This window comes from Psammomys obesus, unplaced genomic scaffold, assembly GCF_907164565.1.
Source record: "Psammomys obesus unplaced genomic scaffold, mPsaObe1.curated_primary_1811, whole genome shotgun sequence".
NCBI classification, from domain to species: domain Eukaryota; kingdom Metazoa; phylum Chordata; class Mammalia; order Rodentia; family Muridae; genus Psammomys; species Psammomys obesus.
The window spans coordinates 9309153-9333934 of NW_026585691.1; the positions used below are offsets into that span (position 1 = coordinate 9309153).

Consider the following 24782-nt stretch of genomic DNA (forward strand, 5'->3'; position numbering starts at 1 on the left):
GGAGACCAAGGCAGTTTCTCTCCCCTGTTTCTATGCTATGCTAGAGGAAGTGTAAAACTGCCCTCACGCTCCTCAATAAAGCTTTTCTTTTGCTGTAACTAGGTGCTATCACTTCTTACCTGGGTGTTGCCCTGCCCTTCTTTCCAGGTATCTCAGTTCGTGCATAATTACTGAAAAAGAGGGCACACGACCTCTGCAAGACAGACTCCAGTTCCAGCCTGCACCACTACTGTTTGGATGCAGCAGCCTTGGGCAGACTTGGTAGCTCTAAGTGGAGATCTTTGCACTCTTGTCTTGACATCTGGCTATGTCCTCTCCCAGCTCTAGTAGGTTGTCAAAAGGAATTAAAAATCAAAGTCTTGCTGCTTTATTTTACAACATCCTTTTCCAAACACTGTTTATTTCAATAGGTCATTATCTGAACCTTTTATTTCACAAATATTCTCATTACTTATGAACAGTAAAGAAACACTACAATTTGCTGTCAAACTAACACAAAACAAGCATCACACTGAAATCACTCACTCATGAACTGCCCCACTCAAGAGCCTTCATAAACTCCTCCTCACTGAAAGACAGCATCTTGGCAGCTTCAATATGCATCTGGTTTAAAAAAAAATCAATATTGTCTGATTTAGAGAAAGAAGTGCAACCATAGGAATTTTATAAGTTTCTGTTAACATGCTATCACCGTTGAAATACATATTCTAGATGTGCAAGTGTAACATGGTGTTACACTCAAGACCGAGCTACTGTGGAACGAATAACAATACATGACAGAATAATAATTTGATATGACTCTACTTGACCTTTGTAACAAGGAAGTGAGAGGGCTGTGGACTGCCTTCTGTCATGTTTCAAGAAAGGTACACTGTGCTTTGGAATTGCTGTTCAAAGTTTGAAGAGGGAAGTAATCACCAAAATGAGTCATTCTCGTGTGTGGTACTTTCTGTAGCTAAGAGAGACTGTGTGTGTTTTAAACTAGTGAACCTGGTTCACCGGTGTCACACAGATGTGACTTCACATGAATACAGTTATCTTTACATACAATCTTATGTGTAAGATTATACACAAAGTAAAACTACAAACTTTTTAGTAGGAAGGTCTGTTTGTAGCATATCTGATATAGCTTCTGTTATTAGACTCACCTTCTGCCTTTTCAAAATGTCAATTAATTTCAATTGCTTCTTGAACCCAATCATTAATTCTCCTTTTTGCCTTTCTAGTTTCTTATTTTCTGATTTTAACACTTCAATTTTTTGATGGTCTTCATTTGCAATATCCTACAAAAGTGAAAAAAAAAACAATTTAGTTAAAATATAATATTCTTGTTTATATTACTAAATAATTTAATTGCAGCCAGCTCCCTCATTAAAACAATTTTCAACATTTATATTTAAAAATAACTTTAAATTCTAAGAAATCTAAACTGGACAGAACTTAAAAATACACATGAATTTTCAGTAGCAGAATCTGCACATGGTATATATCCTTTGAGGTAAGAGCTACGTATTAAACTATCTTTCCTGACACACAACTCTTCAATGTATGGGTTTACAGGGGAGTCCTTCTGGGCTGAAGATAGAGAATGGGACTGATGAAATGATGAGATACTGCACACTTCCAGGTGGAAAATCCAAGAAAGAGCCTCCAAATTTTCATACACATTTTCCTTAAACCACTGGCAGACAGGAGTCTCCCAGCCAGGGTGAGAGTCCAGAAGCCTGTGAAAAACGTGGTCTAAAGGGCTGAGCAGAGAACTCATCCACAGCAGTGACATGGGCACCAAACCTGTAATCTCAGTAGATGGGTCAGTAGAAGCTTCTAGTCCTGAAAGACCCCATACTTGCAGCACTGAAGAAAAGCTTTTACAAAAGGAGTAAGACACTAGAAGGAGCTAGGATTCTACATGCACTTCTTAAACAGGAAAAAAAAGGACACTAGGAAACAGTGTGGTGAATATAAATAGCTTTAAAGAGATTCTTCCTAAAGAAAAAGTCTAAGAGTGATGGTGTCAAGGTGGCCAGTGAGGAAGCTCCAGGCCGCTGAGGCAGCAAGAACAAACAGAGCCACATGTGAACTTTAGAAAACAAGAAGGTAAGCAAGACAGTAACCCATCAAGCAAAAGTCACACTCAGACAGGTACCAACTCCATGGGTACAATCCACAGTACCACAGATGAATGAGTTTTCATCTGAGTGAAGGGTGACGTAACAGGGAAAGCAGAACTGTAAGTTTGCAAATGGTGAGGGTAATTTATTGCTCAAAATAGACTCCTTCAACTTTACAGCTAGACCATAAAACATACCACTGACAAAACAGCTGCCAAACATGAGAGGGGAACAAAAAACTAGTTAAACAAAGGATGTGAAGCAAAAACAACACAGAAAACAGCAAAATGTCAGTAAGAAGCCTGTCCTTATCAGCAATTAACTATAGGGGCGAAACAACTAAAAATGCACAAGCTGGAATAGATGGAATAAAACTGAATAGGATCCAACTATATTCTGCCCATGGATGAGTGAATTTAGCTCTAAAGACGTACAGTGGATGGAAGATAACCCACAGAAATAGTAGCCAAAGCCTGTTTTTGTCTGACGACTATAGCTATTCCTCAGTCACAATTATGATGAGGCAAGAACATTACATAATTGCAAAAGGGTCCATTCTCCAAGCTGTGGCAGTTACATGTGTGTCAGACATCAGCATAGCTAAACCTAAGAAGCAAACATGAACAGATTCAAAGGGCGAGGACTCTATAATAAAAGCAGAAACTTCAGTGTCTTACTTTCAGTTGTGCAGTCACCAGACAGAGGAATAAGGAAGCGGGACTGCAGATGAACTGGGACTAAGATCCTCCCAACAATAAGGGAATACAGTTTTCTCAAATGCAACCAGCTCGTTTTCCGGAACAAATGGCATGTCACCAACATTAACAAGCTTAGAAAGACTGAAATCGTGCAGTGTCCTCTGAACCTGTGGACTGAAGCTAGAAATGAAATACGCGTAAATGAAGCACATACTGAATCCACTTTCTGGCACTGTAACAATGCCTGAAAAGACCTGAGGGAGGCTTGCTTTGCTCAGCTTCAGCAGTTTCAGACCACATTCACTGGGTCCAAGATGCATTAGCCCTGCGGAGCACAGAATGTCAAGGCGAAAGCACACAGCAGAGGAGGGTGCTGGACTTTTAAGGAAGCTAAGAAGCAGAGAGGAGAGAGTTGGAGGGAGGTAGGGAGGGGCGAGGGAGAGAGGAAAAGGCTCAGTTCCCAATATTTCTTTCAAGGACACACCCGTCAATGACATAGTGGCCCCTACCACCAGGGCTCATCTATAAGTTTTACCACCACCCAGTGATGCAGAAACATGGATCAAGCAAGCCTTCAACATAAGCTTTTGGGGACATTCAAGAACCAAAATAAACAAACTACTCAATTTTCAAAAAACATTAGAAAATCTCTTCATGCACCAGCATGTACAGGATAGAATGTGACATTCATAGGATGGTCACAGCTGTGATCCACAGAATGATGATCTCAGATCAACCCAACTCTTCCCAGTAGGGCTAGAAACAACCTGCAGCTGGCAGAAGAGGAAATGATACACTTGAGAGCATATGTAAGTGAACTGATAGATCAAGAGACAGAAATTAAAGTTTGCTCTGTGATTACCAACAAACATTTAGGTACTTTGGCAAAAAAAAAAAAAAAAAAAAAAAGGACTGAAATGTGTAAAACCAGAAATCACAGAGTGGTCATTGCAGCTAATTGCAGAGAAATAAAAAGGACTGTATGATTATAACATTGTGTGACCTCGATGAAATTAATTCATATAATCTCAATTCACTAAAACTCAATAAAAAAATTCAGATATAGGAGTTTGGATCACTAAACAAAACTCCCAACAAAGAAAAGTGGAGAACCAGAGGGCTTCACTGGTGAGTTCTGCCACATCCTTCAATACTTGACAATATTCGCTCACAAATATCCAACTAAAAGACAATACTTCTGTATTAGTATTTTGTTATAACAACAAGCTTTTTTGAGGCTGAGTAACTTTGTAGAGAGAAATTTTTTATAGTTAAAAATATTTTTATACCAATTGGTTATTAATACCAAATTGCTAGTCTGGTTCTCAAAACATACCTGCAAATAACATTATACAAACTGCGCAGGTTTAGGAATATATATGTATAAACATACACATGAAGTATGTAACAATTAATGAAAAAAGGCCACAATTTTTGAAGAGTGGGAAGGAGTATGGGGAAGGCCTGGAGAAAGGAAAGGGGAAGCAGAAATAATGCAATGATAATCTCACAGTGTTTTTACTTTTATTTTTTGAGTAGTTTGCCTACATGTCTGGATGTGTAGCACATGTGTTCCTGGTGCACGTGGAGGCAAGATGAGGGTGTTGTATCTATCTCCTGGAACTGGAGTTGTGAGCGATCATCTGAGTGCTGGAAAGCAAACCTAGGTCCTCTGTAAAAGCGACACGTGCTTCAAACTGCTGCTACACCTCTGTAGCCCCCAAAAGTGGTTTCTTTAACTCACAGTCTACAGAGATGATGGCATGGAGCCAGCAACAGCTAGGTTCTGTGAAGGGCCTCATGCCATACAGCACAACAGAGCCAGGAATGTGTTCAAGAGAGAACCAAATAGACACTATGGTCTCAGTCCCTTCTGACCTAAGGACCTTCTAGATCCCACCTCTTAAATGTTCTGCACCACCTCCCAACACCACCAACCTTCGGCCCAAGCTTCTAGTAATAATACACAAGCCACTGAAGAACAAAGTCAAGCCATATCCAAATCACTACATCTAAAGCTCTTCTCAGGGAAACTTAAAAACCAAACTCCAATGATGACAGTACAAGAAAACCTTAGATCCGTATCATGATGAACCCTGATGCAAAACAAACAATAGTACAGTAAGAGGGCAGTGGATGGTGACCACGTGAAATCTACTGCCAGAGCAAAGCACGGTTCAATACAAACAAGTCAGTGTTAATATGCTACTATTCCACATTCACAGGGTAAAAGAGAAACACCCCATGCTTCTCTCTGATGATCCTAAAAAAGTATCTGACCAGAGTCAATATTTTTCATGAGAAAGATGAAGTGTTAAATAGAAGGAAATTACCCGCAGATAATAAAGCCTATCCATGAGAAGTCCGCAGCCCGAACACTCAGTGGAGAGGACCTAAGGCTGCCACTGTTGGTCAGGGGAAGACAAAGAAAGGCAGCAGCTTTTGTCTCTTCTGTTGTGTATGGCACTGAAGTCGTAGCCCAAGCAATTGGGATAGAACAAATGCTATCCACCCTGGAGAGGAAGGAGATTGCTCAGAGATGACAGGACTGCAGCTATGGGAATCTCTTAAGGATTTATAAGACAATCATGATAACCAAGAAATGGATTCAGCAAAGCTGTAGGCCACAAAAGCAACAGACAAAAGGGTTCCTTCTACACACTAACAGTGGGAATCTCAGAAAAAAAAATCCACTTACAACAGCATCAAAATGAATACATAATAAATAATGCTTTCTGATACCAAATCTTAATATATCTAGAATAATTAGAACTGTGTGTATCAAACACACACACAAGTAGGTTATGTGGTTTTCTAGCACCATTTTTCAAGATATTATTCCAATTGCTTGACACCTATGTGGAAAAAATAATTTGATTGTGTATGTGAGGGTTTCTTTGAGATCCATGCCTTTTACCTGTATTTATTTTTCTTTCTTTCTTTCTTTCTTTCTTTCTTTCTTTCTTTCTTTCTTTCTTTCTTTCTTTCTTTCTTTCTTTTTCTATCTTTCTTCCCTCCCTCCCTCCCTTCCTTCCTTCCTTCCTTCCTTCCTTCCTTCCTTCCTTCCTTCCTTCCTTCTTCCCTTCTTCCCTTCCTTCTTTTCTTTCTTTCTTGTTTTATTTATGTGTATGAATGTTTTGGCCTCTGTGCACCTCATATGTTCTGGTACCAACAGGTCAGAATAAGGTGTCAGACACCCCCAGAACTGGAGTTACAGCTAGCTGTAAGCTGCCATGTGAGTGATGGAAACTGACCTGGGTCCTCTGCAAAAAAGCAAATGCTCCAGGTGTGTGTGTGTGTGTGTGTGTGTGTGTGTGTGTGTGTGTGTGCACGCGCGCGCGCATGTAGCGGAATAAAGACTTAAGCAAAAAGGCCTTCTGAAGCTATAAAACTTTTTTGATGTCAAAAATGCAAATATTTTAATGCTTATTTTTATACTATACTTTACATCCAGCACTTGAAGAAAGAAAATGATTATGGTGTTTTAAAATGCAACTAACCACTGGATTAGACATAGTCCTTCATGATTATATCTCATCAATACCTTAGAACACAAAAGGACACTGTGAGTTAGTGAATACAATAAGAAAATAACGGGGAAATCCAGCTTAAGACACAGAAATTCAAGAGGAAATCTCAGGACCTTGATCAGAGGCTTTCATTACATGCTGATGCTACATGCAGCTTCGCTGTAGACCAAGGTTCAGTGCCGGCTAAGGGAAAGAATGCTTACCCTCCGAAGACCTGATCCAAGAAATGGGGGACCAAACCCTCGCACAGAACTGGTTAGCCATCAAGACCACTGTATTAAGATAAATAGCCAATCAAAAAAGAAATATGGGATTCTACTCATAGGAGTGAGGCACATACAAAAGTCTGGTAAGGACACATATCGAAGCAGCTAGCCACCTTTGCAGAGCCTGGGCCTGTCTTAAAAAACAAGAATTGTGGAACAGTCCTTATAAACACAAGCATGGTGAGCTTCTGCCATTCTATAAATATCAGGGCACTGAGCAGATTCTAGCTGGGGCTCTTTTTTGGCATGAGAAGCACTGGGTGAACAGCAGGCATGGAATGACCTACTGATGGACCTTCTCAAAATACTCTTTGGAAGCCATTGGGCTTGGCTTGATCGTAGGGGACTCTGGTGTCCAGCTGGCTGGGCAGACTTCCCTATAAGTCTCCACAAACTGGAACGCCTTCACCAAACAAAGGGTTTCTTCTATGGCACAGCCCACTGGGAGGTCGCTGACACTCAGGTGCTTTCTGACACCATTACAGTCAATAATCAGAGGCCTCTGAGTGCAATGCCAGCCCCTTCCAGCAGCACTCCACAGTCTCAGGCTATTTGTTTAGTTAAAGCCGACAACAGTGTGCTGTTCACCACTCTTCCTATTGATTCAAGCAAGATGGCTAAAGTGGAAATCCACTGAAACTACAACTACTTCACAGTTTACATCATGAAATTAATTGGCTTTGTCACTGAAAGCAACTATTTCTGTAGGACACACAAACGTGAAATCCAGAGGGTAGAAGAAAAGCGCCAAGTATTTCCCCTTAAAGTGATGGAGACTCAGCTCTCTGAACTCCCCACTGAAAACAGCAGTGCCCTTAAAATAGGGTGCATGCTGGGACAGCAGGGCTACGCAATGAGGAGCTGGTGCTAACGGCAAACTTTGCTTGGGCAGAGGCAGACCACAGTATTACGTCTGTCAAGCAGGTTCTTCTAGAGGCAATAAGCCTAAGAACTGCTGAGGCAGAAGTATCCTGGGAATGAGCTGCTGAACACCAAAGACCAGAGCAGCCTTCCTGCAATGGCCGCCATCTTCAGTGCACGCAGGGTGCATGGTAGGTGGAGATGCCTGTGAGCTGCCAGGCCATGCTGGGCTTCCCTCTGGGGGCAGGGACCCTGCTATAAAACTCTTAATGACACTGGATTTAGCAAAGATTTCTTAGATGACACCAAAGCACAGGCAACAAAGGAAAGGTAAATTGGACTATATCAAACAAAGGTACATAAGATACAGTAACTGTGGAAAAGGCAGTCTGCTAAATATGAGAAAATATTTGCAAGCCATATATGCACACAGACTTAGTGTCCAGGATATACAATAAAATGTGAAAATTAACAAAGGACTTCACCTGATGATATGGGAACACCTGGTCATATGTATACAAATGGAAATATAAAATGACACAGCTGCTACGGAAACCAAAACTGAAGAACACTCACCTCCAATCCTACAATTCTACTTCAGAGTATATACCCCAAACAAAAGCAGAGGCCTCAGATCTCGGCCTCTCTCTTCCCAGTGGCACTCTGGTTCCTAGCCAACAGTACAAACCCAAGCGTCCACCAAGAGATGAAGAAGGAGTGGAAGCAAATATGCTGGGTTGTTCCTGAGCCTTCAAAAGGAACAAAGTTTGAAAAGATGGAACAACCCTGAGACCACTGTATTAAACTAAATAGCCAATCAAAAAAAGAAAAAGATGGGATTCTACTCATAGGAGTGAGGCACATACAAAAGTCTGTCACAGAAATAGGACGGTGGCTGCCAGGGTCTGGGGTGTCGGGCTATGAGTTTCCATCTGTCCATGATGAAAAATGTGGAGACTGACTGAAAAACCGCAATAGTGGGTTTACACTTTAAAATGTTTAAGAGACAAACCCACTAAAATCTGTGCATCTAAAGAAACTAAGCAAGAGAGAGGACCCTAACTAAAATGTTCAATCCCCACCTGAAAGGCAAAGAGGATGGACATCAGAAGAAGAAGAAAACAGGAAATAACCTAGGGACCTGTTACAGAGGGCCTCTGAAAGCCAGAAGAAGAAAACAGGAAACAAACTAGGAACCTACCACAGAGGGCCTCTGAAAGCCTCTGCCCTGCAGACTATCAAAGCAGATGCTGAGCCTGATGGCCAACTGTTGGGCAGAGCGAATGGAATTTTATGTAAGAAGTGGGAAATAGTAAGAGCTGGAGAGGACAGGAACTCCACAAGGAGAGCCACAGAACAAGAAAATTTGAACACAGGGAACTTCCCAGAGACTCATACTCCAACCAAGGACTATCTGTGGAGATAACCTAGAACCCCTTCACAGATGTAGCCCATGGCAGGTCAGTGTCCAAGTGGGTTACCTAGTAATGGGAAGAGGGACTGCCTCTGACATAATCTGATTGGCCTGCTCTTTGATCACCTCCCCCTAAGGGGGGAGCAGCCTTATCAGGCCACAGTAGAGGACAATGCAGCCACTTTTGATGAGAACTGATAGACTAAGATCAGAAAGAAGAGGAGAACCTCCCCTATCAGTGGACTTGGGGAGGGGCATGCATGCAGAAAGGGGAGGGAGGATGGGATCGGGAGGGGAGGAGGGAGGGGTTTATGGATGGATACAAAATGAATAAAGTGTAATTAACAAAAAATTTAAAAAAAGTTAAAAAAATGTTTAAGAGAGTAAATTTTATGTGTGGTTTACCATAATAAAATTAATACAATAACAAAGAGGTAACATAACTGTTAAAAGGATCGTAGGTTACCTATGAAATTCTGTGTTATCTGAATATAGATAGTTGTAGGTTAAAATGTCTAATAAATACTGAAGTGCACACAGAGCAGTGCAAATGAGCCAGCTAAAGGAATACTGTGGTTGATAGCAGATAGGCCATCCATATCAGAAGTAACATTAAATGTAGTATAAACAATCCCAATTAAAGAGATCTCTAGGCTGAGTCATAAAAAGCCAAGTTCAGCTACACTGTTTACAAGACATAATGCAGCAAAGTTGGAAAGGATGGAAAACAGGGCAGTGGTCACAGTAAGGGAAGAGCGCTCAAGCCACTACATGCCACGGCTATGTCAGGGCACAGGCTACATCGTTTTCAAAGTGGCCAGTTCACAAAGAAGACACACACTACTGAATGTTCTCTCAGGACACAGATGTGGATAAGGATAGAGCTACAATTTCATTTATGCCCCTCTTTTACTCACTGACATAAGTACACAGCAAAAATGTGAAGGCGCCAAAGGAGCACCTGTTAAGTTACTTGACATGGCTGACATTTAAGGATTACTCCAACAAAGGCAGAAGGCACATGGAGCATTTACCAACTTACGCCATCTTCTGAATCATAAAACAAGACTACACAAACCTATAAAGACCCAAAGAGATCATGTATTCTCTGTCCATGATGGGACTAACTTGCAATCTCTAACAAAGGTATCAGGGAGGTGGGGTACCCTAACATGTGGAGATAGTGGCAAACGTCTAAATAATGTATGGGTTCAAAGAGAAAACAGAAGGGAAAGCGTTGTTTTAAATTGAAAATTTTAAAAATAATCAAAATCACAATTTGTGGGAACCAGCGGAATACATACAGTTAAATTCTTAGGTGAAGTTCCTACATTAGACAGAATGAGAAGTTTCAATGCAGCACTTTCCACATCCATGTGGAAAAATTAGCAAAAGAAAAACAAAAAAATGTAATTGAACCCAAAACAGAGAATGAAGGAACTAAAAAGAGCAAATTGGATCTCACATAATTTTTAAATAACTACAGAAAATGGAGCTGCAGAGATGGCTCAGAGGTTAAGAGCTCTTGCTGCTCTTGCAAACAATCTGGGCTCAGTTCCCACAATCCATATGCGGGCTCATGGCCATGTGCGACTCTAGGTCCAGGGGCTCTGACACCCTTTTCTGGCTTCCATGAGCAGCTGTGCACCCATGGTGTGCACACATACGCTCAGGCAAACATACATAAAACAGGCAATTTTAATTTTCCGCACAGATCTAGCCACCTGATGTCTGAAAAGGGATTTGTATCTAGAATCTATAAAAACTCAAAAACTTAAAGACCAAAACCTCAAATCGTATTATCAATAAATTGGGCAAATTAATTGAATAGACAAATTTCAAAGGAGGAAAAATAAACACAATAAATACAAGAAAAAGTATTCATCACCTTTAGTCAACTAGGGAAATGCAAATAAAAACGACACTGAGAGTCTATCTCACCCCAGTCAGAACAGCCATCAGAACAGACAGTCAGAACAGCCAAGTGCTGGTGAGGATGTGGAGAAACCAGTCCTTATTCACTAGCTGGTGGGAACGTAAACTGGAAAGTGAACATGAAGGTTTCTAAAAACATAAACAGAATCACCATGTGATCCAAATGTCCCACTCTGAAGGAATCTAAGTTGGCATGCCGCAGAGGGACTTGCACATCCATGTTTAGCGCAGTATAGTTCACAACAGCCAGGCTACGGTCTAGAAACCCACTAACAGCTGAGTGCATAAAGGAAATGTGCGAGAGTGTGGAAGAATGCGAGCTCGCCACTCGCAGGAAATGAATGCAACCAGAGGCCATTCTAAGCGAAACAAGCCAGATTCAGATAATACTGCATGTTTCCTCTCATCAGTCTAGACCTGCATATACATCCATATAATATCAAAGAGAGGGAAGGGCGATTGACGGAAGGAAGGGGAGCAGTAAGAAGAGAAGGGATACAGAGGGCAGCAGGATGCGACTATGAGTAAACTATGATACATGTAAGGACACATCCAGAGAGTGTCAAGGTGAAGCATCACTCTGTGGCTGGCTGCACATGGCGACCGTGCCTCCATCCCAAGCTCTAATTGTCAAAACTCAACCACACTTTACACCAAGCATGTGCAGGCTTATTATACACAGCTCTTGTCTCGATAGAATGGAAAATATAACTTAAAACAGGCCAAAAATTGTCGCCATATGTAGAGAATCACGTTAAGAACAAATGTAGCTTTAAATGCTTTAGAAAACAGTTTACTGTCACTGCTCTAAGGTTCAACTTCAGCTAGAGACAAAAGAGCAAATTAAAACCCAAACAAGAAAGCAGAAGTGTAAGGGAACTCTCAAGGAAACAGAAACCAAAATGTGAGCTGATTGTTTGGCAGGAGTCACCGATAGCCATTAATAAGATGGGTGGAGGGAAAAACTCTCCCAGCATGGGTCAGTCTGAGTCCTGGCAGAGTACCAGCCAGGCCCATGGTCCATCCAGCAAGTTCATCTGTGTTTACGTCAGGAAAGGAAGTCAGGACGGTGGCACCTCTAGGAAGGGCCTGGCCAGGACACAAGGATCTTTCTGGGCAATGAAATGTTCTATATGGGAACTGAAGCCACGGTCATGGGAGTGTGTAAGATCGGAGGCTCAAACAATACATATACAATTTATACTTTACCATATTTAAATTACATCATTAACAAAATAAAGTCAACCTTGTATATCCCTCCAAGTATACATTGTAGTTGTGCCTGGGAAGAATTATGTATTTCCTCCATTTCCTCATTTCCTTCATTTTTAATCCCTTGCAGAGCTTGGGCTCCTCACTAACCACCCTGCAGAAACATTTCTAGGGCGATGCTCTGCTGTTCACTCAGCACACGCGCTCAGTTCTCTCAAACAGCCCCTCAGTAATACTCAACAGCAGTGGCCACTTTGTGCCACACTGCATTTCTCCTCTTACTCATTGCTGCCCTGTGCAGACTCTTAAATCTTCATATTCCAGGTCAGATTCTTTAGAATAACTTGAATATTACAATGGCTTAAAATAATTCATAACTTTCTTCCCCAGTTCTCAAATTTGCAATCCTCTTACCTCATCTTCAGTATTTACCTACTGGCATGGACCACAACTGTCCTTCCCTAAACCTATTCAAGTCTTTCTTATTTTAGTAATGGCAGGACCTAGGCTAAACAAACAAACAAAAAGAATTTAAGTAAAATTCTGAGCTGGTGGCTAAGTGGCTAAGAGTGCACAAACTGCTCTTGCAAAGGCCCCAAGTTCAGTTCCCAGCACGTACACTGGGCATCTCATAAGAGCTTGTAGTTAAGTCCAGCTCCAGGGACCCGGCCTGCTCAGCCACCTAAATGCATGTACACATAATGCCTGCCTACACACACACACACACACACACATGTTCTTAGTTAAAAATAAATATTTTTTTAAGTGCTACCTCAGGCTCCCCACTTTCAAAGCCCATATCCAGTCCTTGTGGCTTTCTCTCTTACATGCACTTTTTAAAATACTCAATTCACTTCCATTTTTGCCACCACCAGTCAGTCCAGCCCATAGCATCTCTCATTTTGCTCTTGATAAGCAGCCTATCTGCACCCATTTTTGATCCCCTGCAACAGTCCCCTACTTGGAAGGCAGGGCAACCACAGCTGATGTGACTGCTCTATGAATGAGTTCCAGAACCCCAACGCACCGTCTAATTAACCAGGTCAACGACCCCTGTATTCTCCAGTGTTCAAGAATTGGTTTCTGCTCTGACCTTCATATCCATGATTGCCTTTTCTGTTCTTGCCACATGGCCACTTCCACACACCACTCCTTCTGTTCATGATCTTTTCCTTTGGCACCTAACTGCTACTGGTTATTCCAGTATTGGCTTAGATTACATTCAGAACACAAATGCCATGGTCGGGCTACCTGCTCAGAACACCATGTACCCTCCACAGCATTCTGCCTCATGGGCTAATTCAAGTGTATGATTAGTTCTGCTTGACTGGTTTCTTAACCATCCAGCTTCTCTGTCAACTTGGGTGTATGAATGCAAGGACTACATTTGATTCCTAATGCCGTCTGTCTACCACCTTCCATAAACCTCTGGGTGGTACACTACCTAACAGGGCCCCATAAGTATTTCTAAATGAATTGATAAAGAGTCAGATACTATCACTTCGAAATGAAGTAACATGGACTTTGGTTCCATACAATTTCCAAAACCATCTTATCAAATACCCTGTTTCTAAGTAGAGGTCCATTTCACAACTCCTACCTTCAGCAGGCTCCAGAGCGACAGCTGTGCCAGGCTTGCAGGACACAACAGTAAACAAGACACTTAGGAGCAGGTGAGATCCCAGAGAGTAGAGAAGAGAGAAGAGAGGACTCGGATAATGGGTCACTGGGTAAGTGTGAGGGACAGAGTTTGGATCCCTAGCACCCATGTAAATGGCATTGCCTGTGTGCAACCCTGGAGCAAGCAATTTGGGCTAAGGAACTGGCCAGTTCTTGGGTCAGTGTGCCACCGGCCTCAACAACTAAGGCAAAGTGATTGCGGAGGACACCCAGTGTCAGCCTCTGGCCTTCAATGTATGGGTATACATACGTGTGTGTGTACATGCACATACTCATGTAACACATATACACGCCCACAGCCTTACACTGAAGAAAGATTCCTGTAACCCTTCATCTGGCTTGAGCTGACTGACTTCAGTTTAAAAGGTTACTTTTACATTAAAGCCAATTTTTTTGTTTCCTAGCTTCTGTGGAGAATAAGTTTGTCATTATTTTAAAAACAGATCTTTAACTTTCTGATGACTATGAGAGAATCTTGTTCTATTTCGTGGAAACCTTACTATTTTCTTGTCATGTTTTAAATGTACATACCCACAAGTTTTAATTTACCTAATCATATGTCTAACAGGAATAAGAAGACACAAAGGATTAAATGGGAAAATACCTTCTCACCAAAGAAAATGTGCACAGAGATTAGATGTTAAGAAAAAACAAAACTACTGTGGAGCTAAACATCCCCAGAGACAAATCCTAAAACTATGCAACTAAGTAAAAACTTCAAAAGTATGAGTTGTAAATGCATAACTTTCTTCTCTTTTTTGGTTTTTTGAGATGATCTCCCACTAAAATAACTTTTGAAACTTTGAAATAAGTCGAGTCAGCCTTGCACACATCCAAGGTTTTGTAACACTGGTAATTTATGGAAGTGTTTACACACCACGTCTTTATTCCTTGAAGTTTAAGATTGCTGGATAGAATGAAAGTTACCTGTGGCTAAGGAAACAGTTTCCCTAATCTGTATGGCAGTCAGTGATCAGATCAACAACCAGAGGAACAAATCCTGACGCATTACTCTTCCTTTAACTTTCTTAAGTCTTAACATCGTGCTGAGTGTTGTAGGTGAGGATGATCACCGGCGATGGCCTCTAAACAAGGAACAGCTGGTCATGCAGGATGCGCTGCCTCAGGCAGAATCATTAAATGCTGTAGTTAAGGTGTTACGTGTTGGCTTCTGCTACTCACATCAGAAGAATAATCAAGGTGTCTACTCTAGCCAGTGTTGCTGAGAAAATTCAGAATGTACCATCAATTATAAAATAAGGTGGTTCCTCAGTCATTTCTCGTTTCTTTTAAAAGATTTATTTGCTTTCTGTATATGAGAGCTCTAGCTGCATGTAAACCTGCATGCCAGAAGAGGGAATCAGATCCCAGTAGATGGTTGAGAGCCACCATGTGGGTGCTAGGAACCAGAACCTCTGGAAGAGCAGCCAGTGTTCTTAACTGCTGAGCCATCTCTTCAGCCCCTAAGTCATTGTTAAAGTACTCAGTGTTGTCATAAGGAAGCAATTCCATCAGCCTGATGCAGAACTAATTTTATAGAACATATAAAAGATCCTCACATCAGGATCAGCCTCCACCCACCCAACAGCTACTCAAGGCATTAACTGAGTGCTCTGCTGACATTGGAGGTGTGACAATGGACTTTACACACCTGTGACAGTTACCACCAATAGTGAGAGTGCGCTTTTCCGGCCTCACCCTGACCTGCTGAGGGGATGCTCCAAAGCCTAGGGCCTAGTAGTCTGTACTTAACAAAGCCTCCTAGTGCTTAAGGCCCAGCACTGGGCCTTAATACATTCTCTCCCTGTACACAGCAGAATCCTGAGAAGGAAGCAGGTGAGATACAAAAGATGCTTTTTTTTTTTCCCATTGCTTACCCACAGGGTTTAGAAGGAATCCAGCATAAAACATGGGCCCTTCTAAAGATTACATGAAGAAATGAATGAACTCTCCAAAGTAGTGCAGTCACCCAATTATAACAGCCAAAACATAAAATCCTAACCTACCTATTATTAATTTTTTTTTTTTTTTTTTTTAAAGAGAATGCTCAGCATGACATAAGATGTTTTAATTTCAAAACTCCTATCTTCAGGGCCGGTGAGATGGTTTGGTGAGTAAAGGTTTAACGTGTAAGCTTTGCCCACCTAAGTTCAATCCCCCCCACTGCACATAAAAGGTGGAAGGAGAGAACCAACTCCCTGAAGCTGTCCTTTGACCTCCTCATGAGCACCATGGCCTGTGTGCCCCAATCCCTTCACCCCCCCACACCCACCCCTGCAAAGAGTAAATAAACAATGGCCTCCCGTGCTTGCAGAGGGAGGGATCCTGAGGGAGAGCACTTCTGGGCATTCGGGTTTGTGTACCTTGTTGTTTTGCCTTAGTTTGCTCAGCTCCACTTTATATTTTTCTGCTTCTTCCAGAGCTCGATTCAGGCGGACCTCCGTGGCACTTTGGCTTGTAGCAGCCTGTTTTTGTAATCTTTTTTTATTTTCTAATTCCTGTGTAGTTAAAAAAAAAAAGGAGTATTGAAATATCAGTTCCCTTTTATATTTTACATTTTTTCATTTCCATATTTCTTGCTTTTACTCACACAGGGCTGCAGGCTAAGCATCAAGAGACACAGTTCTCAGGGGATTCTCACTCAAAACTGGTATCAGAAAAAGATACCTAAAAAATGTAGCTGTGTATCCTTCAGTAAATCCTACCAGTATGCACCACCACAACCAGCATTTGCACAGTGGAATACTACTCAGCAATTAAAAACAAGGAAATCATGAAATTTGCAGGCAAATGTTGGGAACTAGAAAAGATCAGCCTGAGTGAGGTATCCCAGAAGCAGAAAGACACACATGGTATAGACTCACTTATAAGTGGATATTAGACATTTAATATACGATAAACATACTAAAATCTGTACACCTAAAGAAGCTAAGCCAGAAGGAGGACCCTGGGTAAGATGCTCAATCTTCATTCAGAAAGGCAAACGGAATGGACATCGGAAGAAGGTAAAAATAAGGAATAAGACAGGAGCCTACCACAGAGGGCCTCTGAAAGACTTTTCCCAGCAGGGTATCAAAGCAGATGCTGAGACTCATAGCCAAACTTTGGGCAGAGTGCAGGGAATCTTAAGAATGAAGGGGGAGATAGAAAGACCTGGAGAGGACAGGAGCTCCACAAGGAGAACAACAAAACCAAAAAATCTGGGCCCAGGGGTCTTTTCTGAGACTGATACTCCAACCAAGGCCCATGCATGGAGATAACCTAGAACCCCTGCACAGATGTAGCCCATGGCAGCTCAGTCTCCAAGTGGGTTCCATCATAATGGGAACAGGGACTGTTTCTGACATGAACTCAGTGGCTGGCTCTTTGATCACCTCCCCCTCAGGGGGGTGCAGTCTTACCAGGCCACAGAGGAAGACAATGTAGCCAGTCCTGATGAGACCTGATAGGCTAGGGTCAGATGGAAGGGGAGGAGGTCCTCCACTATCAGTGGACTGGGGAAGGGGCAGGGAGAAGAAGAGGAGGGAAGGGAGAGCAGGATTGGGAGGGGATGAAGGTGGGACTACAGCTGGGATACAAAGTGACTAATACAAAATATTAATATAAAGTATAAAATAATTAATATAAATATAATATATTATGTTATATAAATTAATATAAAATTATATTGAAATGTAGTTGCCACTGCTTTTATAATTTTTTTAATTTTTACCCCTGAATTTTTGTGTGTGGGTGTTTTGTCTGCACACATTACATTTCTGCAGCACCCGTGTAACTGGTGCGTGTGGAGCTCAGAAAACATCAGAACCCCTGGAACTGGAGTTACAGAAGCTTATGAGCTGCTACATGGATGCTGAGAATTGAGCCTAGGTTCTCTGGAAGAGCAGCCAGTGCTCTTAACCACTGAGCCATCTCTCCAGCCCTAATGAGTGTTGCTCTTTTTGCTTAGTATTTTCAGCCTCCTCCTATTGATTCAAAACACTGTATAATTATGCTTCATATTTATTTCAGAAGTACATCTTTTAAAATTGAACTTTTTTGGAGACAGGATCTTGCTGTATGTGTAGTCCAGGCGGGGCTGAAACCCTTCTGTGTCTGCCTCCTGGATGCTGGGATCACAGGCATGCACCAACTCCAGGTCACTCAAGGCCTTCTGGAAACCTCCCAAAAGGTCAATGTAAGACATCACCTGTCTAAGAATACTGCTCCTGGGGAGAACTGGCAAAGTCTACCGTTTAAAGGAACAGTGGATAAATGGAGGGCTTACATTAGCCGCACTGGAAATTCTCCAACCTGAGCAGAAGCAACATGTCTTGCAAAGTATGAGGGCTTGTATTTGAGGCTTTTAGTGTATCTTGATTTAAAATACTCCGCTGCTGAAAGCGGATGGTTAACATATGAAGAGACAATAACCATCTACTAAAGTGCAAGCTCTGCGATAGCAGCCCCTCCTCTGCCACACACACTGTCGGGGACTCGAATGGCACTGCTTATGTCTCTCCCTGGTAGACATGAAGCTTTCTGCCTCCACTCCCCACTTACCTAACTGCCACGTACTTATGATACCCAGACTCCACCTGGGTGCTCACCTGGTGAGCTCCTTCTGGTGTCGTCCCTAGCCCTCACAGCTGACATTGGTTGCATTTGATACCTTTTCTTCAGGGCTTCTAGGGCATCCTGATAAAGGTTTAGCACGTCATTTGCTGCAGGTGCTGAAACCATTCACTTGCTTGTTTCTCCCACTGCTGTTTATACTTTTAAAGTTATCGACTGTTTTCATTTCCCTAGTCCCAGCACTGTAGCTGCATGTAAGAGGCACTAACAGTATCTTTATAAAGGCTGGAGGGATAGCTCGGAGGTTAATAGCATTTGCTGCTCTTGTAGAGGAACCCAGTTTGGTTCCCAGCACTCATATTCGGCAGCTCAAAACTGCCTGTAACTCTAGTTCCAGGAATCTGATGCTTTCTTCTGGCCTGGGACACCACACACACACAGTGCACATCCAGGCACGCAGGCACCCCACATGCACATAAGTAAATAATCAAAAATTAAAACGACTCGGGCTTGTCTTCTAAGACTGACACTTCCATTGAATCCCACACAGCACATGGCCTGGCTGGCCCAGAGCCTCCCAAGAGCATGGAGAAAACCCAGTTATCACTGTAGAGCTAGAGCTCACTTTAATACAGCACTTGTCTTTTTACACATTTCTTCCTTGGCTATTCACATCATCTTTGAAACTCAGCTCTGTGGCTTTGAGTAATTAAAGGGAAAAACAAAACAAAACACATGCTGTTCCTTATGTAGGTCTCTAAACAAATCAAGCTGCGCCTGGCTGCCATCTGCTGTCACAGCCTTCTGCACAGCTTTGTGGGAGGCAGCTATGCTGGGAGTTTGTAGGCTCTCTCACTGTTCATGTCTGCAAGGCCGCCTCACACCAGCCTCGAGAAGAACGCATGAGCCTATGCCCTTCTTTTGCTGGTGACCATCTAACTTCCTTCTGAGAAAACTGAAAACCATTGTTTGTTCCTTCTTGACACCATGGAAAGAACAGCAAGAAGAAAGAACAGTTAAGGAACAAATGACGTTTTTCCATGGGAGTGAATTCACTAAAGAAAGAGAAGACCTGGCTAAAAACTTGTTTTCAGTCACACACTGGTTTTTGTTGTTGTTGTTGTTTGAGAAAGAGTCTCACTATCCATACCAGGCTGGTCTCAAACTCACAGACATCCATCTGTCCTAAGTGCTGGACTAAACGGCTGGACCATCAAGCCCAACACTACATCCTGGTAAATGTTACATGATGCAGAGAAGACACACTGTACCCTGAAAACAGGAAAAGCCACTGCTATCCCCAAAAAGAAAACCCACTTCACATTTTGCTGGATAACACTTTGTGGGAAATCTCAAATTTTCAGTGTTACATTTGTTTGAAGTGTCTTGAACTGGGGGCTGGAGAGATGGCTCAGAGGCTAAGAGCAAGGTTGTTCTTCCAGAGGTCCTGAGTTCAATTCCCAGCAACCACATGGTGGCTCACAACCATCTATAATGAGGTATGGTGCCCTTTTATGGGGTACAGGTACACATGCTGAATTCTGTATAAATACTAAATAAATAAATCTTAAAAAAAGTCTTGAACTGAGCCCCAGCCAATGACACAGTAATAAAATGGGTGGAATCAGTATTTCCCACAATGCAATTACCTACATGAAAAAACAGACATTTATTTCATGCTACACATAAAATTAATTTGAAATATTAACATGTATATGACTCACACAATGCTGATATATACATACAACTGAAATAATTAGAATAAAAATTCTCATGGCCATGGCTTTGGGGCATGTAAAAATTTCTAGACAGAATGAAAAATCTGATATTCCAAGAAAACAATATTATATAGAATTTATCAAAAACTTAAAACTTCTGCCTTTGGAAACACATGCTAAATAAATACAGGGGATTACAGAAGAAACACGAAGAGCCTTGGAGCCAGGTCAAATCATGTGGACAGACAGACCACAGAGGAGCACACAGCATGGCACGTGACAAGATCAACACCAACAGGCAAGGGAAGTAAAAGCCACCCTGTAAAGACACACTGCTACCTCTCTAAGAGCTACTAAAGAGAAGCTGATAGGACCATGTTCTGGAATTCTAGGTTGGACAAACATTTTGAAACATGGGTTAACAGTTTCCTTACATGTTTATTTTGTTGTTAGATTTGCCTGTTTCTCCTTCTCCTCCTCCTCTTCCTACTCCTCCTTCTCCTTTATCCTCCTTCTTCCTTCTTTCTTTCTTTCCTCTTTTTTCCCCCATTCATTAGGCAGCCCTGACTGGCCTGGAATGCCCTGCAGGATCCATGCTGGGTTCAAACTTCTGATAATCCTCCTGACCTTTTCAAAAAACCCAGAAATTTTGCTCATAGATATTTATCTAACATAACAGATTTGGACTCATAAAGACTTTCCATGCAAAATGGGAAGAGTGATAGCATTTGTAATTAGTAATTTCAAATGTGGTATATTTGTGAATAAATATGGAGCAATAAACCAAAACATGTAACAAGTTAAAACAAAAACAATAAAATTGCTGAATAAAAGTGAGCAGATACAAAAACTGTGTATTTACGATTATATCTATATGAAATGTTAGAACATTAAAAACAAAACAACAACAAAACAAGCAATGTGCAATAAAAGAATGTGGCTCAGCACTTGCGTGGGACGGTGTTTAGAGGCTAAACCACATGGGAAAGAACGAACAGAGGCAGGAGCATAGAAAACGTCTTTACTTTATTAGTTGGATTGGTTGTTAATTTCACATCCATTATATCCAGTGGATTAGCTTGTCAGAGGACAACACTGTTTAGATCAGTTCTTTGGATTGGAACAAAGGGACATCTTTTCAGTGGTATGTGCCAGGCAAAACATCCTAGAGAGGGAAATGGTTAAGCAAACTGCCAGTATAAGGTATTGGTAGGGGAGAAATCAAACCACTTGTTTGGCTCCTAAGACAACGCTTTCTGAAACTTTGATAAATTTACTCACCAAAGTGTGCATTTAGAAGAAATATATGTTATTGGGTTTTTGTTTGGTTGGTTGTTTTTGTTGTTGTTGTTTTGTTTTTTGAGACAGGGTTTCTCTGTGCAGTTCTGGCTGTCCAGAAACTCACTCTGTAGACCAGGCTGGCCTTGAATGCAGAGATCCACCTGCCTCTGCCTCCCAAGTGCTGGGATTAAAGGACAGGGCTGCCGCCCCCTACCCACCCACCTTATTGTGTTTAATTCATTCCTAAAAAAAAAAAAGTTGACTTTTTATTGTTGTTTTGTTTTTTGAGATAAAAATCTCTCTATGTAGCCCCACCTGTTCTAGAATTTGCTATGTAGAATAGGCTGACCTTGAACTAAGAGAACTACCTGTCTCTGAATCCCAAGGGCTGAGATTAAAGGCATAAGTCATCACACCCAGCCAATAAAGATGATTTTTATTAAATTTCTTTATTGTATATGTGCAAGTGTGTGTAAATATTAGGAGCACACACGGACTCCTGTGTGTGTGTGTGTGTGTCTAGGTCAGAGAACATCATTCTCCAAAGAAGATACATAAATGAAAAAATGAGTAACATCTTATGTTGCTAGGGAAACACAGACCCACACCATAGCCATTCATGCCAGTGGGATGCTGTAACAAAAAAAAAATAACTTAGACAGATGAAGGCTTGGAGAGACTGGACACTCATGCTGCTGGTAGGGAGCAGAGTGACACAGCAGCATTAGAAAAGAGCTGCCAACTGTCTCTGTGAAAGGTACTGGCTTCAACCCAAGAATTTCAAGATAAATAAACAAATAAACAATAAATTTTAAAACGTGTTATGCAGAATGGAATATACTCCATTATTAAAGAAGGAAACAATTAGTGTTATAATATAAATGAGCAGTAAAGACAAATAAGCAGTGTTTTCAATAACAGAAGTCAATCACAATGACTGTATATTATTTATGTACAAGGAAATTTCCAGAGCAGACAGATCTACTGGGAAAAACATATAGAGTAGTAATTCAGGGCTGGCCTGGATGGGAAGTATTGGGTATGAAGACTGAAGGTGGGTAGGAGGCATCTTTTGGAGGCTCTGAATATGTTCTTTGTGAGATCATGGCTACATGAATTCATGAATATACAAAAAGCCACTGAACTGCATACTATACTAGAAGGTGATATATAGTTCACGTACCTCTAAGAGTTGTCAAATAATCTGTTTAATGAGGGAGTTTTTGGTAAGTATTAAAAACTGAACAGTTAACAAGAATATCCTTCTAATAGTTTCAGCGTGTCCTTGGCATTGAGTCAGAAGACAAGGTAAAATGTTTACCCTTTCTACCGATGACAGCTGCTGCTGTAATCCATCACATTTGTTGCTTGCTTCTTCAAAAAGAGTCTTATATTTTTCTATTTGGGATTGTTGGGATGTAATTGTTCGCTGCTGTCTCACACAGTCTTCTTCAAAATTTTTCACCTTGGACTTTAAATCCTGAATTTCATCCTCCTACAATCAATGACATAATCAATTATATAGAAAATGTAACAAAATCTGGTATTAAAACACACAGCAGAAAACAAAGGAGCCTCAGATGGTCTTTGAGGAGATACATGAATTACTGAGAAAATAAAGCCCATTTCATACTCACAATCAGAAATGGAAGTCAGGTATTTTATATTTAATGGCTTATCTAGCAAGTGTAAAATAGTAAATTCCAATTTCAACATTTTTGATATATTCTTAAGTTTTGTGGTAATCTGGCACTTCAGAATAAAGTTTGGTATTTATGAGAAAATTCTGAATCTGATATTTAAGTGGACTGCAATCCAAAGAAGGCTATCAAAAAACCAAGTTAAAACGTCCCCAACGGCTTGAGCCGAGCACCCTGTGAGAGGCCACCGAGCTTACCTTCGTACTGCACTCACACGCCACACTGTCCAGCTCCTCCTGCATCACATGCAGTTTGGCCTTTAGAAATCGGATCTGAGCATCTGTGGGGTCAAACCATTATATGACTGCTTTTTTTTTTTTTTTAATCAAGTCCGAGATATTATTAAAAGATCGTATTTTATGAGTAAAAGTGGGCAGTCTAACAAGAGACCACGACAAGAACCCTGAAGACATTAAACACTCCCTACGTCGGCAACAGAAAAAGACAGCAACAGGTATTCACACTGACTGCGGGGAGTACGTAAAGTCAGAAGGACAAGGACAGAAACTCTTCCTCCCAAGAACTACACCAACAAGCTCAAGCTCCTGCACATTTAGACTGGACTCATACCTAGCACAGTGATCCAAATTATAGCAACCAGCAATGTCCAAGAATTTGACAGAAACAAACAAATCCTCTCTAGCAATAATGAAGCTTCAGATCTTACAGTCTGTGCTTCCAAGCTAATTCTAGATCATTCTATTCCAGCCATAACCCAGCTATTCCAAGCAAGCATCTGGAGTACAAGGATACTCTCTCTAGATGAAGACACCCAGGTCAAGCACACAGAAGGGACATACTAAAACTGTGGCCACAGGAAAGAGCAGTGTTTATGGTAAAGCTGTTGCTGGCCCTGGATTTCTGTATCTCTGTCCTGTAACAAGGCAGTGGGCGACTGTCTCCAGGAACAAACATCTGCCCACCGTAGGAGCTAGTTTTTAAATTCTACTTTATTTGGGGTTCCTTAAGTTTCTACCTCCCTTCTAACCTCCCAACCTTAGGTAGGAGAGAAAGAAGATTAGAAAAGAAAGGGAATGTAGACCTCTTTAGACTTAGTTCTGGCTGTTTAGGGTGGTCGGATTGGAAAATACCAATCTCAGTTGTCTAGATATCTATCAGTCCAGCAAATGTCAAACACAGCAAGACAACAAGCAGCCTTCTTCTCCATCCATCTCCTCGAAGCCCCTTCCTCTTTCTGGGCTCTGGCATTTCTATCCTCCCAGAGACCTCAGAATTCCACTAACTCCAGCTGGCAAAGACCATGCCCCTCTCTGAGCTGCATGAAGCAATTATCAGCTGTAGACAAACTAAGGCAGCCCTATATCCCACACTTGGGATAAAACAAAAAAAACAAAAAAAACAAAAACTGCTTATATAGGATAACTGAGTTTTTAAAGAGACCAAAACTTCCACTGCAACCCAGCAGGTCCTGGAAGGCATCTGAAGAGCGACAATTGACTTCCTGATTCACGTACTATCCTTCCCTCTACTAGTCTCAGAGGATTGACCAGGCCAGTAAATGCTACAAATGCATAAATTAATTGCTTCCTGCGGTGACTGACTAGGGTGTAGCTCAATCATTACACATACAGCCTTGTTTAACAGGATTCTTCAGAATCAGAATTTCAGAGATAAACTTTATTACCATCTGTAGTGACTACCTTAAAAAGAAGAAAATAAGATGGAGGCACTCCTGCTAAACATCCTGACAATCAGAACATGCTGAAAGCCAGACCAAGCTCCTGGGTGTAACAAGCAATGCCCTGGGAGCAGGTAGCAGAGGTCAAAAAGTCTGCAAGGAGGAGACAAGCTTCAGAGGGAC

The 24782-nt window shown here is 41.5% G+C and overlaps 1 protein-coding gene and 1 pseudogene across 1 annotated transcript in view; both read right to left on the reverse strand.

The window, feature by feature from the left end:
• Positions 1-385: 385 nt before the first annotated feature.
• Positions 386-24782, reverse strand: part of Tex9 (testis expressed 9) — a 38132-nt gene continuing 13735 nt past the window's right edge. Inside the window, 5 exon segments of the mRNA XM_055598318.1 lie at positions 386-603; positions 1149-1283; positions 16071-16205; positions 22582-22755; positions 23158-23240. Of these exon segments, the coding sequence (XP_055454293.1) occupies positions 526-603; positions 1149-1283; positions 16071-16205; positions 22582-22755; positions 23158-23240 (605 nt within the window). The 3' untranslated portion in view covers positions 386-525.
• LOC129669949 (thioredoxin-dependent peroxide reductase, mitochondrial-like) lies at positions 6889-7634 on the reverse strand (annotated as a pseudogene).